The 17296-nt window shown below is 37.1% G+C and overlaps 1 protein-coding gene across 1 annotated transcript in view; it reads left to right on the plus strand.

Annotated features, from left to right (window-relative positions):
* Nucleotides 1-17296, plus strand: part of l(3)80Fj (lethal (3) 80Fj) — a 770029-nt gene that overhangs the window by 567086 nt on the left and 185647 nt on the right. The window contains exon 41 of the mRNA XM_090405954.1: nucleotides 50-265. Within this exon, the coding sequence (XP_090262080.1) occupies nucleotides 50-265 (216 nt within the window). The remainder of the gene's footprint in view (nucleotides 1-49; nucleotides 266-17296) is intronic.

A 17296-nucleotide genomic window follows, 5' to 3' on the forward strand; every position in this document is an offset into this window, starting at 1 on the left:
TATAAGTGATATGAATACTATATCTTTTTTCTTCTTAATTTTTTATTAGGCTATTCTGTATGCACTAGGAATGGAACGTAGGAACAGGGTACTAGCTGGTTTGTATATGGGACGCTCAGATGTTGCTGTAATGGTGAGGCAAGCTGCACTTCATGTTTGGAAGGTAGTGGTTACCAATACCCCCCGCACTTTGCGAGAAATTTTGCCAACATTGTTTTCCCTACTTCTAGGTTGTTTAGCCAGTAATAGCTATGAGAAAAGACAGGTAATATTTTTAGCTGTGTTACAAATCATACTTTTATAATATACTTTAATCATTGTAGAAAGTATGAAATTTTTTATTTTACATCTAATCAGTGTTTTAGAAATCATGATACACGAATTGCTGTTATTGTAAAGTTGAATTTCATTCAACTTATCTACCAACTAGGTAGATATGTTTTATAATTTTTTTTCATTATATGTTATGGCTCTGGATTGGCTTTGTGGACTAGACATTGACCTATAGCTACTTTGTATTCTTTTTGCCATAAGAATAAATAAATTGCACGTTATACCATTTTGCTCTCTGTATGGGAAATATCTGTACACAGTTTGTGTGTATATCAGTCCCACACATAACCGGTCTCATAAAGGATTTCATTAGCATGTACCTATCTAGATCATGAATGATGGTGGACTGGCAATTTTGGATTTAGCCAACTAAATTATATAATGTATTGGCTTAAACCTTGTCATGTTCAATGCCACCAAAACACAGTCTTCTCTTTCCTCTCACAAAAGAGATCTTAGCTCACCTAACCTTACCCTCTGTAACACATTAATCACTAGGCATGATCAGATCTCTCTCTGCTTGAACTAATGTTTACGTATAGTCTCTCCTGGCATAAACACATCACATTAATTGCCTCCTCAGCATCCAAGAAACTAGGCATTCTCTTTCATTTGAAAGATTATTTTGCACCCAACCAACTCCTGACTATATACAAATCCCAAATCTTCTCATGCTTAGAATACTGCTCACATGTTTGGAGTGGTGCACCTAAAATGTACCTTAAAATCCTTGATGCTGTCCAGAGGTGAGCATTTAGGCTCATTGGTGATCCCTCTCTAACAGATTCACTTCAACCTTTATCTCACAGATACAGTTTCAGCACTGTGTCTGTGAAATACAGGTACTTCCATGGTCACTCCTCCATTGAATTCGCACCTATTATTATATTATTACAGGCTACTCGATGATTAGACTCATCAAGAGAGGTCCTAAACATCATGCCAAGCACTATCCAGCATTTGCACGTATCAATCATACTTTGTTATGAACTCATTCACGGTCATTACACTCACAACAGACTCTGGCAACCTATTACACTCATTCATTACTTTCCAAGCAGAAAACCTAATTTTATAACTAACAACATACTTGCTCAGTTTCCAAGGATAGCCTTTAGTTTCCCCATCTTCAGACCTGTTCTGAAAAATTTCTTCTGTATTAATCTTATAAAAGTCCTTCAGTAATTTGTATGTCTCAATCATATCACCCCTCTTTTCTGCCTGTCAACAAGTTTGTAACCCACAAGTCGTCAACCTATTCTCATAAGGTCCATTCCATACACCTTCTACCATCTTGGATTGATGCAGTTAGTATACTATCTTTCAATTGCAATTAGTATACACTCACTTCTGGATCCTCTCCACCTCTTCCTCATTGCCAAGAAACTCAGGTGACCAGATCTGCATGCAGTAGTCAAGATGGGATCTTGTCAATGCTCTATAAAGAGAAATTAAATCCTGCTTGTCTCTGCTCATCAAAATATTCTTCAGTAACCAAGGAATCCGATGAGCTGCTTCAGCCACTTTTGCTATATGTCCTCTAAAAACTTTTAACTCCTTATCCACTAACACTCCCAAATCTCTGGCTTCATCAATTTCCTGGAACTGGAGTACAGTTCCATCAATTTGGTATACAGCTGGTAATCTTTTCACACCAAAATGCATAACCTAGACTACCAGTCTCTCCAAATCATCCTGCAAAATTTGAACATCATCTGTATGAACTGTTGCTTTATCCAATTTGCATCATCTGCAAACAACTGAACAGTTCCTCTCACATCCTTTCCTATATCATTAATATACAAATTAAACAGTGGCATACCCCTAGTTACAGGCTGCCTTCTGGACTTTACTCCTGAATAAACTGCTCTCTCTCTCTCTCCATCAACCATCCTCTTATCCACCTTATCCAGCCCCATGTGTGCAGTATATTGATTAGAATTCCATGTGTTATTTTGGTCAAAGGCTTTTGCAAAGTCTAGCAATATCACTGCAAACTCATTACCTTTATGCAGCTCATCTGTCACTGAGGCATGACCTACCATTCACAAAACCACATTGCTCCTCATACAGTATCCCATTACTGCCTATCCATGTCTGTATTTTGCTCTTGACTAACATCTCCAGTACCTTGACAACAATTCCCGATATGCTGACTAGTCAGTAATTTGCTACATCAGTCTTGGTGCCTCCTTTATACAGTGGAACTATTTTCCCTTCTTCCCATCTCCTTGGCACTAACCCAGACCCAAGACATTTGATTAAACAATGTGATTAAAGGCACCAACAGTTCCCTAGCACCTTCATGTAAAACACAAGCTGATTATACCATCTAATCCCCCAGCTGTATTCACATCAAGATTCTGTAACATGCTATGCACCTCCATTTCATTTACCTCATTTCCCATATGTCTTTTCCTCTCTCATTACTGCAGCATCTCCATCTGGATGATATACTCTTGCAAAGTGTTCACTTAGTAATTCTACTATTTCGACTGAATCGGTTACCTCCCTATGATTGGTATTCATTAAAATCATTCTTGCCATAAGCTTTCTTCCTTTTACTTACAACATATGGAAAGAACTGTTTGGGATTATCTTTGGTCTGCACCTCTAATTTCCTTTCATAATCTCTTTTGCCTTTCTTACTACACTGGTTACTCTTCTGTTCTATGCTTTGTACTGCTCATGTGCCTGCTGGTCACCTTTCTCCATGAATTTCCTCCATAATTTTTTTTTTGGTTGCTCCAGCTTAATGACGATATTCATCCATTTAACTCCCACTTGATTTATTCGCCTGACTCTAGGTATGTAGTCTGCCATTACTTTTCTCAAACACTCCTTTACCCATGCACTATCAACATTCAAGCATCCAAAACCCTTGCAGTTTCACATGCCATGGCACTGATCTAAGCAATCTCCTAAGTTACCTGCACTGTAATTCCACTTATGATCACTCTCACCAGTTGGCAGCAACATGGTCATATTGGTTATAGACACATTCTTAGATACAATTGCTGAATCTAGCACTCTCAAACCAGTAATATATTCTATCACATGCTGTCTCAGGTAATTATTCCTCAGTGACTGCATAAATTCCATTTCTTCCTTCCAATTTATGTTCCCATAGTTGCTTATTTTGCTGATGCATACTGTCCTTGTCTTTTCCATCCCCTGGTCTATAGAATCATCCGACTGTATATTTTGTTCTGCTGGCCTTTATCTCATACCAGATAGTCTCAGGTGTGTTGTTTTTACTGGCCTACAGTTGAACTTTCTATTCTTTGGTTGCAGTTCATTGGATATCATCACTAACACTCCTCACCCCCATTCTTTTCTCTCTATCCTCCCAGAACACACTGTACCGCTCACATTCTCTTCCACTAACTATGTCATCTTCTGTCAGCCATATTTCACTAATGCCAATAACCTTTGACCAGGATGAACTAACCAGTGCCCAAAACTCCTCCCCTCCCCTTCTTCTGAATGCTCCTGACGTACATCATTCCATCACTTTCAGTTGCACCTGTTAATTACAAGAGCAGCAGCTGCCTAGCATCTCTTTATTGTGCAACACCAAATCTGCTTCTCTTCCTCTTTTATTCCATCCACCTCTGTCCTCTGGAGCAGCCTTGTGAAATATTCCTAATTACAACTTATAGCTCTCAAGGGGAAAAAAGAAAAAAAAAAAAACATCTACCCTCCACACACAGAACTGATGTGCTTATAGATCACTACTTGACCTCTTGTGTATGGGAGCATTATATACTGTATATGTCGGCGTATAAGACGACTCTCAAACACATACTACAGAAAACCCCTCGAAATCATGGGTCATCTTATACAGGGAGTATAAAAAGGGAAGCTTAATTTATTGGATGAACATTTAGGTAGTTATAATACTTCATTATATAAGAAAATAGCCAGTGTTTATAAACAAATCAGATTAATATTTTGCTACATAAATTTATTTAAAATATTACAATAGATGCAAGTCTTAAAAAAACAAATAATTATTAACCTCAATTTTCATGTTAATTTTCTTCATCATCTTTTGAAAATAGTTCTTTAGATTAATTATTTAAATGATCTTCATATAGATCCCAGTTCAAATCCAGTGAATTGATTTCATTTTCATTGTCATCAGTGTCCCACAACAGATCATTTTCCGTACCATCCATAAGATTAGAGATACCACACTTTTTAAATGATTTTATTACAGTCTCTACTTTTACTTTATTCCACTTTGATCACAAAATTGCACAACATAGCAAGTGATGCAGTGGGCGTAGATCTACCATTTGTAAATGATTTTTCACCAGTCAACATCCGATTATTCCACTCTTCTCGCATGTGATCTATAATTGGTTTGTTTAAGCAGACATCTAGTGGTTGCAATATAGAAGTTAAACCACCTGGTATAACAGCAATTTTTATGTTATTTTTTTCTAGAAGACTTTTAGTATTCTCAGTTAAATGACTATGAAACATATCCCATACTAATAAACTGTGTTTCTTCATTATACCATCTAATCGCGTGTTCCACATATTATTTAATCACTTTTAATTGGGGTAATTCGCGTAAATACGAAATCTATGCTATGCAAAAAAATAACGGATATAACAACAATACCTAATGAAGAGGAAACTGGGAGGTCATCTAATACAACCGACATAAGCTTAAAACCTAAAAATAGCCGAAAATTTAGGCCTCGTCTTATATGTCAGTATATATATATATATATTTATCAGGGGTGTATGTTCAGGGTGTGCTAAGTGCAGCAATATAACCGATATTATTTGCATTTATTCTTGTTAAAAAAGTTTTCCTAAAATTAAACCCAATATGCTAATGCTTAATGAAGAGAACACTTTTCAGCATGTAAACATTGCATCACATTTGCGTTAGTAGTCCTTGTGTGTGATCACAAATACAGACACTTTTGGCTCTTTGCACAGACTTACAGATGGTAATTGGTCAAATTCTTAGTGTTCCAGTGGTTTTAAATCACCTACTAAGTGAGGCAGGATGTGCAATGAGACAATGATACCGAGAAATCAGTGGCTGAGATTGGTTATTGTGTTAACCAATCCAATTGACTGTTGTCATTCGTTATGAGTTGCTGTTTTTGTTTTCCGAATTTCATCTCTTTTGGATGCGTGAAGCATGAGCTGACATGTTTAGGACACCGATGTAGACAAGTAATTTTCTATAAATAATTTATAACTTTTTTTGCCCACATTTACCATGGGAAACAGTGTTGATGATCTACAATGTCCTATTTTCTGCCAGAGTTTTCACGAATTGTTTGATTATAGTCAGAGGTTGGAACTTGGGTATAAATAAGTAAGAAAGTGAGTTATTTCAGCTTTTCTTTGGTTCAATCCATCAAAATAATTTCCTAAGTGATTACTTTTTCCAATTTCTGTGAGTATTAAATGTCAGCATTTAAAAATTGTATTCAAATTCAAATTATTCTTGCCTCACTCTAATATTTGCCAATGATAATCTAATCTCACCACAAAGCTTTAACCCTTTGTGCTTCTCATATAAATGGCATGCATGAAGCATAGCTATTGTTCATTTGACCTTTAAGGTTTCCATATTTAAAATTATATTAATTGATAAATTAGAATATTCAAAGTTATTCTACAATAAATTGCATTGGACCAATTAAAATTAGCCCCATTGCACTATGCACTCTCTTAACTTTCATACATCACTAAAAATGCAATCATACAATCAAATTATATGATTGCATTTCATCATCATCATCAAATTTCTGCCAAGTACCCTTAAGGGGTGTACAGGATATGACAGTACTACATGAAAAACTTACATCATTACTAACTTCCTATCTACAATTTTCCTCCAAATGTTACTTATCAAGACTCCAACATTATCAGATCTTATATTTCTAACCTCTAAGGCACTTTGTACCGTATCAATCCACCTATATCTTGGTCTTCCTCTGGGTCGTTTTCCTGCCAACCTGGTAGTGAACACTTGTTTTGCTAATCTTTCCTCTCCCATTCTATTTAAGTGACAATACCACCTGAGATTAGATCTGCTAACGCATTCCTGGATGCTGACATTGTCAAGTTCTTTCCTAATATCCTCATTTTTAATATGATATTGCCATTGATGCCAACTGTTCACGCCTCTAATCTTTCTCAGGACTCTCATATCTGCGGTGTCTAGTCTTTGGTCAAGTGTTTTACTTCTGACCCAGCTCTGAGATCCATAAGTTAAAACTGGTTTGAACACGGTCTTGTATACAGCTAATTTAGTGTTCCGACTAATTTCTCTCTTATTCCATATGAATTTATTCAATTGATTTCCCACCATACCAGCTTTGCTGATTCTGTTGTCTATTTCTATATTTAATTTACCATCTTCAGTAAAAATTGTGCCTAAGTAGCTGAAATGTTTTACTTTTTCCACAGGTTCTCCATTCACAACACAGCTGACATTTTCAATGATTGCATTTAGAGACCCTAATTTCCAATCCTCACCTTCTCAGGGTGCACCCTGTTAGGTATCTGCCTGGATACTGAACGAATGAGGATGGGCTGGCATGGGATTTAGCTAATCAAATTGTATTCTCATTGGCTTAAGCCACAATATTAAATGATGGTACAACATGACAGAATTTCGTTCTAGTGGGGCGTCGCCTCGTTAAACAAGGCTCCCGTTGTTTTCGTCAGGGAACCAGGGTGAACAGCGAAAAGTCAGCTACTGGAACAAATCTGAAAACAAACCCCAACTCAACATCACCAGAGTTAAAGATCAGTACTATTAACATAAGAAGCCTGAATGGCAAAGAAATAGAGCTAGCTGAGGAATTAGATAAGTACTAGGTCGGTATAATAGAGATGACTGAAACAAAAAAAGGCAAAAACTACTGAGATCTTTCTGAGCAATAAATACAAAATGCTATATTCGGGCAATGACAATCAAGGAAAAGAAGGAGTAGCCATAGTATTCAGCCCTAAATACGAGGGCTAATCTTCTTGAATGGCAGGCAGTTTCAAGTAGAGTGATGTGGGCAAATTGTGTTCTTATTCTATTCTAAAGCTAAAATTCTAAAAAAACTATTCTAAAACCTCAAAACGTTCCTCCACTTCTATCTTAGCAGAATCTTCTGTGGAACCATAGGTTTTAGAGAAAGCAGCTAACACAATGAAAAGGGAAAAGTTGGTTCTTGTTGGGGATCTAAATAGCAGAGTAGGAAATGATTGTCAGATGTACAAAAATATTTTGGGAAAATTTGGAGAAAAGAGCAAAGCTAATAATAATGGCAAATACTTGTTGGATTTCTGCTCAGAATATGGACTGGTTATTACTAATGCCATGGTCCAAAATAAAAATGTGCACAAATTCACATGGAGAGAAGAGGCAAGGAATAAGAAAAGTCTCATTGACTATGTTATTGTTGATAGTGATGTTTTCTCCCTGGTGCAGGACACTAGATTGTACAGAGGATTTGAAATTGGAAGTGATCACCATTTAGTGTTGAGCAGGATAAAATTGAATTTCATATTGAAATGAGGAACATGTAAGAAAGTTTTAAAGCGAATAAAAGTTGAGCAGCTCTCAGATGTGAGCTGTAGACTAAAATACACAAAGATTATTGAAGAAAAAATGAGAGTTTGAGAACAGGAATCAAACCTTGGAGATTCAGTGGCCAAACTCTGAAGAAAACATTGATTGATTCTGCCAGAGAGGCATGTGGTGAGGTTGTGTGCAAGGATAAAAAAATCAGAACTCCCTGGTGGACACAGGAAGTTAAAGAAGTAGTGAACAAAAAGAAAAAAGCATATCAAAAGTTCCTGGCAAATAAGTCAGCTTGGGCTCTTAGAGAATACAGAGACAAATGTAAGAAAGCTAAACACTCTCTAAAAAAAAAAACTAGCTAAACAAAAGCAATGGGAGGCTTTGATAAGATGAAAATAAATATCAAGAAGGTGGCAAGATGTTCGGGAGGTTGTTGAAGAAGTTCAGAAATGGAGGAAAGAGTGCTGTAAAAAGAATTAAAGAAGATAAAGGTGACAAGAAAACAGGAAAAAAAGATATCCTTCAAGTATGGAGTAATTACTTCGACAAATTGCTAAATGAAACTAACAGTGAAGACAGCACAGTGATAAACACTAACCAGGCATGCAATCAGGAATACATATCCATATTTGAAGTAGAAAAAGCAATCAAAAGCCTGAAATGTGGAAAGGCAGTTGGAGTAGATGATATTCGACCAGAAATACTCAAATATGGAGGTATAAAAGTCTTACATGTCTGCACTGCATAGTTCAGAGGGACAAATTCCAGGTGATTGGAGTACAGCTCTCATAATACCCATATAACAAAAGGGAAATATATCTATGAGAATTTCAGAGGTATTTCTCTACTCAGTGTTCCTAGTAAGATTTATGCCAGTATACTTGAGAAAAAGTTGAGAAGGATTATACAAGAGAAGCTTGGTGAAGAACAAGCTGGATTCAGATCAAATAGAGGCTGTCGGGATCAGATTTTCACTTTATGACAAATAGTTGAGAAATCATGGGAATATAACAAAGATCTGTATTTAAGTTTTGTCGATCTGGAAAAGGCATATTACAAGGTGCCAAGAGAGAAGCTATTCGATAATCTACAGTTGTATGGTGTCACTGGTGGATTATATCAATCAATACTTAATCTTGATTTGGGTTGTAAGTCAGCAGTTAGAATTGAAGGAAGTACAGGAAGAAGGTTTAATGTTAAATCTAGTGTCAGATAAGGATGTACATTATCCCCTCTGTTATCTATATGGATCACATTATGAAGGAAAGTGGTATTAAGTCTGATATCAAAATTGGAGATGTTAATGTCAGCTCTTTGCTTTATGCGGATGATGTTATACTTCCAAGTAAATTCGCTACAAGTCTGCAAGATTCCCTGACTAAATCGAATAGCTGTTGTAATAGATATGGTATGAAGTTCATGAATAAGAAGACAAAGATAATGAAAATAGGCAGACACATTGAAAACATCAGCTGCATCACGAATGGAGAATCTATAGAACAAGTGAAACATTTCAGCTACTTAGGCATGGTTTTTAGTGAAGATGGTAAACTAAATATGGAAATAGACAACAGGATCAACAAAGCTGGTGCCGTAGGCAGTCAACTGAATAAATTTATATGGAATAAGAGAGAAATTAGTCAAAACACTAAATTAGCTGTATAATAAGATAGTGTTCAAATCAATTTTAACTTATGGATCTGAGAGCTGGGTCAGAAGTAAAACACTTGACCAAAGACTGGTCAAGTGTTTTACTTCTGATGTGAGTCCTAAGAATGATTAGAGTCCAGAGGAATGAATGGAGCAATTAGACTTATTAATGACCCATCTCTTACCAACTCCCCCCCCCCCCCCTTTCATTCAAAAGTTCATCATCATCATCAAATTCCTGCCATGTACCCTCAAGGGGTGTACAGGATATGACAGTACTACATGAAAAAATTACATCATTACTAACTTCCTATCTACAATTTTCCTCCAAATCAGTCTGTTACTTGTCAAGACTCCAACATTATCAGATCTTATATTTCTATCGTCTAAGGCACTTTGTACCGTATCAATCCACCTATATCTTGGTCTTCCTCTGGGTCGTTTTCCTGCCAACCTGGCAGAGAACACTTGTTTTGGTAATCTTTCCTCTCCCATTCTATTTAAGTGACCATACCATCTGAAATTAGCTCTGCTAACGCATTCCTGGATGCTGACAATGTCAAGTTCTTTCCTAATATCCTCATTTTTAATATGATATTGCCATTGATGCCATCTGTTCACGCCTATAATCTTTCTCAGGACTCTCATATCTGTGGTCTCTAGTCTTTGGTCAAGTGTTTTACTTCTGACCCAGCTCTCAGATCCATAAGTTAAAATTGGTTTGAACACAGTCTTGTATACAGCTAATTTAGTGTTCCAACTAATTTCTTTCTTATTCCATATGAATTTATTCAATTGACTTCCCACGATACCAGCTTTGCTGATTCTGTTGTCTATTTCTATATTTAGTTTACCATCTTCAGTAAAAATTGTGCCTAAGTAGCTGAAATGTTTTACTTGTTCCACAGGTTCTCCATTCACAACACAGTTGACATTTTCAATGATTCTGTCTATTTTCATTGTCTTTGTCTTTTTATTACTGACCTTCATACCATATCTATTACAACAGCTATTCAATTTAGTCAGAGAATCTTGCAAACTTGTAGCGGATTTATTTAGAAGTATAACATCATCTGCATAAAGCAAAGAGCTGACATTAACATCTCCAATTTTGATATCAGGTTTAATACCACATTCCTTCATAATGTGATCCATATAGATAATGAATAACAGAGGGGATAATGTACATCCTTGTCTCACACCAGATTTAACATTAAACCATCTTCCTGTACTTCCTTCAATTCTAACTGCTGACTCACAACTCAAATAAAGACTAAGTATTGCTTGATATAATGCCCCATTGACACCATATAACTGCAGCGTATTGAATAGCTTCTCTCTTGGAACCTTGTCATATGACTTTTCCAAATCGACAAAACTTAAATACAGATCTTTATTATATTCCCATGCTTTCTCGACTATTTGTCGTAAAGTGAAGATCTGATCCTGACAACCTCTGTTTGGCCTGAATCCAGCTTGTTCTTCACCAAGCTTTTCTTCCACAATTCTTCTCAACCGTTTCTCAAGTATACTTGCATAGATCTTGCCAGGAACACTCAGTAGGGAAATACCTCTGTAATTCTCACATTCAGTTTTATTTCCCTTTTTATATATGGGTACTATGAGAGCTCTACTCCAATCATCGGGAATTCGTCCCTCTGTCCAGGCTTTCTGAACTATGCAGTGCAGCCACTGTAAGACTCTTATACCACCATACTTCAGCATTTCTGGTCGAATATCATCTACTCCTGCTGCCTTTCCACATTTCTAGCCTTTGATGGCTTTTTCTACTTCAAGTATGGATATGTATTCCTGACTGCATGCCTGGTCAGTGTTTTTTATCACTGTGCTGTCATCACTGCTTGTTTCATTTAGCAGTTTTTCAAAGTAATTACTCCATACTTCAAGGATATCTTTTTCTCCTGTTTTCATTTCACCTTTATCATCTCTAATTCCTTTTACAGTACTCTTACCTCCATTCCTAAGCTTCTTCAACAACCTCCAGAATATTTTGCCACCTTCTTGATATTTATTTTCTATATTCTTGCCAAAGTCCTCCCATGACTTTTGTTTAGCTAGTTTTACAAACTGTTTAGCTTTCTTACATTTGTCTCTGTATTCTGTAAGAGTAAAAGCTGACTTATTTGCCAGGAACTTTTGATATGCTTTCTTCTTTTCTTTCACTGCGTCTTAAACTTCCTGTGTCCACCAGGGAGTTCTGATTTTTTTATCTTTGCACACAACCTCACCACATGCCTCTTTGGCAGAATCAATCAATGTTTCCTTCAGAGTTTGCCACTGAATCTCCAAGGTTTGATTCCTGTTCTCAAACTCTTTCATTTTCTTTTCAATAATATTTCTGTATTTTAGTCTACAGTTTACATCTGAGAGCTGCTCAACTTTTATTCGCTTTAAAACTTTCTTACATGTTATTCTTTTCAATATGAAATTCAATTTTATCCTGCTCAAGACTAAATAGTGATCACTTCCAATTTAAAATCCTATGTACACTCTGGTGTCCTGCACCAGGGAGAAAACATCACTATCAACAATAACATAGTCAATGAGACTTTTCTTATTCCTAGCCTCTTCTCTCCATGTGAATTTTTGCACATTTTTATGTTGGAACATGGTGTTAGTAATAACCAATCCATGTCCTGAGCAGAAATCCAACAGATATTTGCCATTATTATTAGCTTTGCTCTTTTCTCCAAATTTTCCCAAAATATTTTTGTATGTCTCACAATCATTTCCTACTCTACTATTTAGATCCCCAACAAGGACCAACTTTTCCTTTTTCATTGTGTCAGTTGCTTTTTCTAAAGCCTCAAAAAATTCCTCCACTTCTACCTTAGTAGAACCTTCTATGGGACCATAGGCACAAATAAGTCTCATTGTCCAGTTCCCCATTCTCATATTTGCCCACATTACTCTACTTGAGACTGACTGCCATTCAAGAAGATTAGCCTCGTATTTTGTGTTGAATACTATGGCTACTCCTTCTTTTCCTTGATTGTTATTGCCTGAATATAACATTTTGTATTTATTGCTCAGAAAGATCTCACTAGTTTTGGTCTTTTTTGTTTCAGTCACCCCTATTATGTCGATCTGGTACTTATCTAATTCCTCAGCTAGCTCCATTTCTTTGCCATTCAGGCTTCTTACGTTGATAGTACCGATCTTTAACTCTGGTGATGTCGAGTTGGGGTTTGTTTTCAGATTTGTTCCAGTAACTGACTTTTCGCTGTTCGCCCTGGTTCCCTGGCAAAAACAACGGGGGCCTTGTTTAACTGGGCGACGCCCCAGCCGGCATGAAATTTTGTCATGTTGTACCATCATTTTTTATTTTGGTTTAACCAATAAGAATACAATTTGGTCGGCTAAATCCCAAATTGCCAGCCCATCCTCGTTCGTTCAGTATCGAAGTAGATACCCAACAGGGTGCACCACGAGAAGGTGAGGATTGGACATTAGGTCAGAAGCCCTGGTCGGTTCTCCGCATTCCTTTAAAGGCTATGTGGAGGTCTCCTCTCAGTTATACAGCTTTGACCCTTAAGCACCCCTTCATTCAAAAGTTTATTTTCTGAATTATGTATATTCTACAAATATTTTCATGGGAAATGCTCATCTGAAATATCATCAATAATTCCTCCACTCAGTACTAAGCTTGTTGGTACATGTGCAGCTGCTGCTCAACATCCCTTCACAGTACACTTAGAAACAAACAGAACAAGTTTCTTTTCCTCCTCCTTCATCCATGCAACTTCTGCACTGTGGAACAGTCTCTCACCTGCCATAGGCACAAATAAGTCTCATTGTCCAGTTCCCCATTCTCATATTTGCCCACATTACTCTACTTGAGACTGACTGCCATTCAAGAAGATTAGCCTCGTATTTTGTGTTGAATACTATGGCTACTCCTTCTTTTCCTTGATTGTTATTGCCTGAATATAACATTTTGTATTTATTGCTCAGAAAGATCTCACCAGTTTTGGTCTTTTTTGTTTCAGTCACCCCTATTATGTCGATCTGGTACTTATCTAATTCCTCAGCTAGCTCCATTTCTTTGCCATTCAGGCTTCTTACGTTGATAGTACCGATCTTTAACTCTGGTGATGTCGAGTTGGGGTTTGTTTTCAGATTTGTTCCAGTAACTGACTTTTCGCTGTTCGCCCTGGTTCCCTGGCAAAAACAACGGGGGCCTTGTTTAACTGGGCGACGCCCCAGCCGGCATGAAATTTTGTCATGTTGTACCATCATTTTTTATTTTGGTTTAACCAATAAGAATACAATTTGGTCGGCTAAATCCCAAATTGCCAGCCCATCCTCGTTCGTTCAGTATCGAAGTAGATACCCAACAGGGTGCACCACGAGAAGGTGAGGATTGGACATTAGGTCAGAAGCCCTGGTCGGTTCTCCGCATTCCTTTAAAGGCTATGTGGTGGTCTCCTCTCAGTTATACAGCTTTGACCCTTAAGCACCCCTTCATTCAAAAGTTTATTTTCTGAATTATGTATATTCTACAAATATTTTCATGGGAAATGCTCATCTGAAATATCATCAATAATTCCTCCACTCAGTACTAAGCTTGTTGGTACATGTGCAGCTGCTGCTCAACATCCCTTCACAGTACACTTAGAAACAAACAGAACAAGTTTCTTTTCCTCCTCCTTCATCCATGCAATTTCTGCACTGTGGAACAGTCTCTCACCTGCCGTGTTTCCCAAGGGAAACAATTTATAGTCATTTAAATCAAATTTAAACAAGTTTCTACTTTCCCAGCCCACTACCTATATACACGGGCTAATGTGCTATAGGTTGATGAACCAACCTCTTGTCTATGGGCACAAAAAAAAAAAAAAAAATGACATTAATTTTCTAGCTTGGGTTGCATAAGCAACATGACAGCACAACCAACCAAAATTAGCATGCGATGCCACTGATATATAAAGACCAATGATAATGCAAGATGAAATGCCATTTCAGCTAGGACAAACAGCAAAGGACAGCTGCTAGACCATCCCACTCAATACCAGCAGCATTCAGGAGAGGCTTTACCAGTATAAGAAGTAACAGTTTGGGGGAGAAAAAAAAAGTGAAACTGCTAGAAGTTCCAAGTTGATGTGTATGGGTGATACCAAAATAAAGAAAACAAAAACAGATGAAAATCTAAGTAATAACTGCAAGATATTATGTTCCAGCAGTTTATTTATTTATTCTTATGGTTTCATGAAACTGGTAAGTGAAACTACAATCACAATTTCCAGAAACAAATGATGAAAATCTTAACATAAGTTCATGACATAAACGGCACAACCTGTTTACTGAGTCTTTCTTTTTTTTAAAAAAAAAATATAAAGCAAAAGTAACTTGTCATAATTTTAAGCCAGAGACAATTATCGTCCTGCTGCACCAAGTATGACAAGACTGCATGTTCTCACAACATAAAAGTGGCTGTATCCGAGGTTTAAGTAGTGAGCAGTTGTGTCTTGTGTGAGAAAACTTGATCCATTAGAGGAGGCTCATTTCACACTGTATCATCATCTTCTAACATGAGGAGATCTGTTGATACTATGACGAGGACTATGAGAGTGACTATTAGAATAACGTCTTCGTGGTGAGACGGGACAATGATCTTCTGTTTCCTCCATAACCACTGCCACCACCATACCAACTACAGGTCAAGGTCCAGGCTGGAAAGCCAATTCAAGGCCTCATCCGTCACCTTGTGAATGTCCTGTCGGCCACCACTGTGAAATTGGCGCCTTGGGCAGTCGTACACAATATGAGTAATCGTTTGATCCATGGGAGAACAATCACAATAAGGGTGATCTGACAGCCCCCATTTATGTAGAAGATAACCACATCTTCCCTGACTAGTTCTGATCCAGCAGTAATGATCATCCTATGGAATTGACAGATAACTAATAGCTATATTAAAAGATGTTTATAAGAATGCAGTTGCAGCAGTTAGAGTAGGTGATGATTTGGGTAAATGGTTTAAAACAAGCAGAGCTACTAGATAGGGGGACCCAATATCACCAAGCATTTTCATCGCACATTTAGAAAGAGCAATGGATAAAATTATTGAATATATAAATGGAATATCAGTGCATGGGATGAGAATTAATAATCTGAGATTTGCAGATGACATTGTTATTATTGAAGAAGACGAAAGAGAACTACAAAAAATATTGAAACTGTTAAATGAGGAAGGAAAGAGATTTGTTGTGAACTTGATAAAAACAAAGACAATGGTATTTGGTGAGAAGAATATGAAACAAAAGATACAAGTGGATGGGATTGATACAGAAAATGTAGAACAATTCACATGTTTAGGAAGTAAAATGTCATATGATTTGGACTGTAAAAAAGAAATAAAGATCAGGATTGCAAAGGGAAGAACAAATCTGAAGGCCGTGGATAATATCTTGAAAAGTAAAGTGATCAGCCTGCAAACAAAACTAAGAGTACTGGAAACATGTATCTTTAGTGGTGTACTATATGGATCTGAAACATGGGTAATAAACAAGGAATCAAGAAAAAAGAATTTTGCCATTTGAGAGAACTTATTATAGGAAGATTCTAAGAATAGAATGGGTATAGAAAGTCACAAATGAAGCTCTATCAGAAGATACAACCAAAAGAGAATCTAATGCAAAAGATTATAAAACGGAATCTGCAATTATTTGGACACATTTGCAGAATGAGTGAGGACCGGAAGGTAAAGTCATTCATGTTTGGTATTATGGATGGTGTAAACAGAAGAGGTAGACCATACAGAGAATGGATAGACGACATAAAGGACTGGTGTTTAAAACAGGTATACAGAAACTGCGACATTGTGCACTGGACAAAGAACGGTGGAAGAAGATAGTGAAGGAGACATCGAACACCAATGAACAGTGAGCCCATAGTTTGTGATGATGAATAATGATCAGGGAAATGAGAGAGTGGTTAGTGTTTTCAACACTAATATAAGAATAATCTTGAATTGCACGCAGTATTAAATAGATCAGATCTGTGGGGCCACAGGCATGTGACTTTTATGCCTGTGTCCCACAGAAGACTACTGAGATATAAGTGGAGGAATTGTTTTGCAGTCATTAGAAAAGACATTAAAGAAAAGGAAAAGTTGGACTTTGTTGGAGATCTAAACAACAGAGTAGAAAATGAATACCAGAGAAACAGAAATGTTTTGAGAAAATTTCACAATTTTATTATTATTATTATTATTATGGGCAACTCCAAGGAGACTCATCGAGGGAGGCCCTAAAAGATCATTTGAAGAACAACTATTCAACATTCACACAGTATCTATCATACTTTGCCTTGAACTCATTCATACTCATGGCATCCACAGCAGACTCTGGCAGCTTATTCCACTCATTTACCACTCTCCAAGTAAAAAACCTAGCTCTAGCACCCTTGCTAACCACACTCTTGCCCAATTTCCATGGATGGCCCCTAGTCCTCCCACCACCAGTCCTGTTTTCAAAAATATCCTCTGAATTAATCTTATAGAAACCTTTCAGTAATTTGAATGTCTCAATCATATCACCCCTTTTCCTCCTATCAACCCATTTCTGCAACCCACAAATCTTCAACCTGTTCTCATAAGGTTCATTCCATAGACCTGCTATTGTCTTGATTGGGAGGAGGTGGATCCTCCCCACCTCCTCCCTATCAATAAGAAACCCTGGCACCCAAATCTGGGCACAGTAGTCAAGATGAGGTCTTATCAAAGCTCGATAC

Source organism: Typopeltis vanoorti, chromosome 16 (assembly GCF_054136105.1).
Source record: "Typopeltis vanoorti isolate ZY-2024b chromosome 16, IOZ_Tvanoo_1.0, whole genome shotgun sequence".
NCBI classification, from domain to species: domain Eukaryota; kingdom Metazoa; phylum Arthropoda; class Arachnida; order Uropygi; family Thelyphonidae; genus Typopeltis; species Typopeltis vanoorti.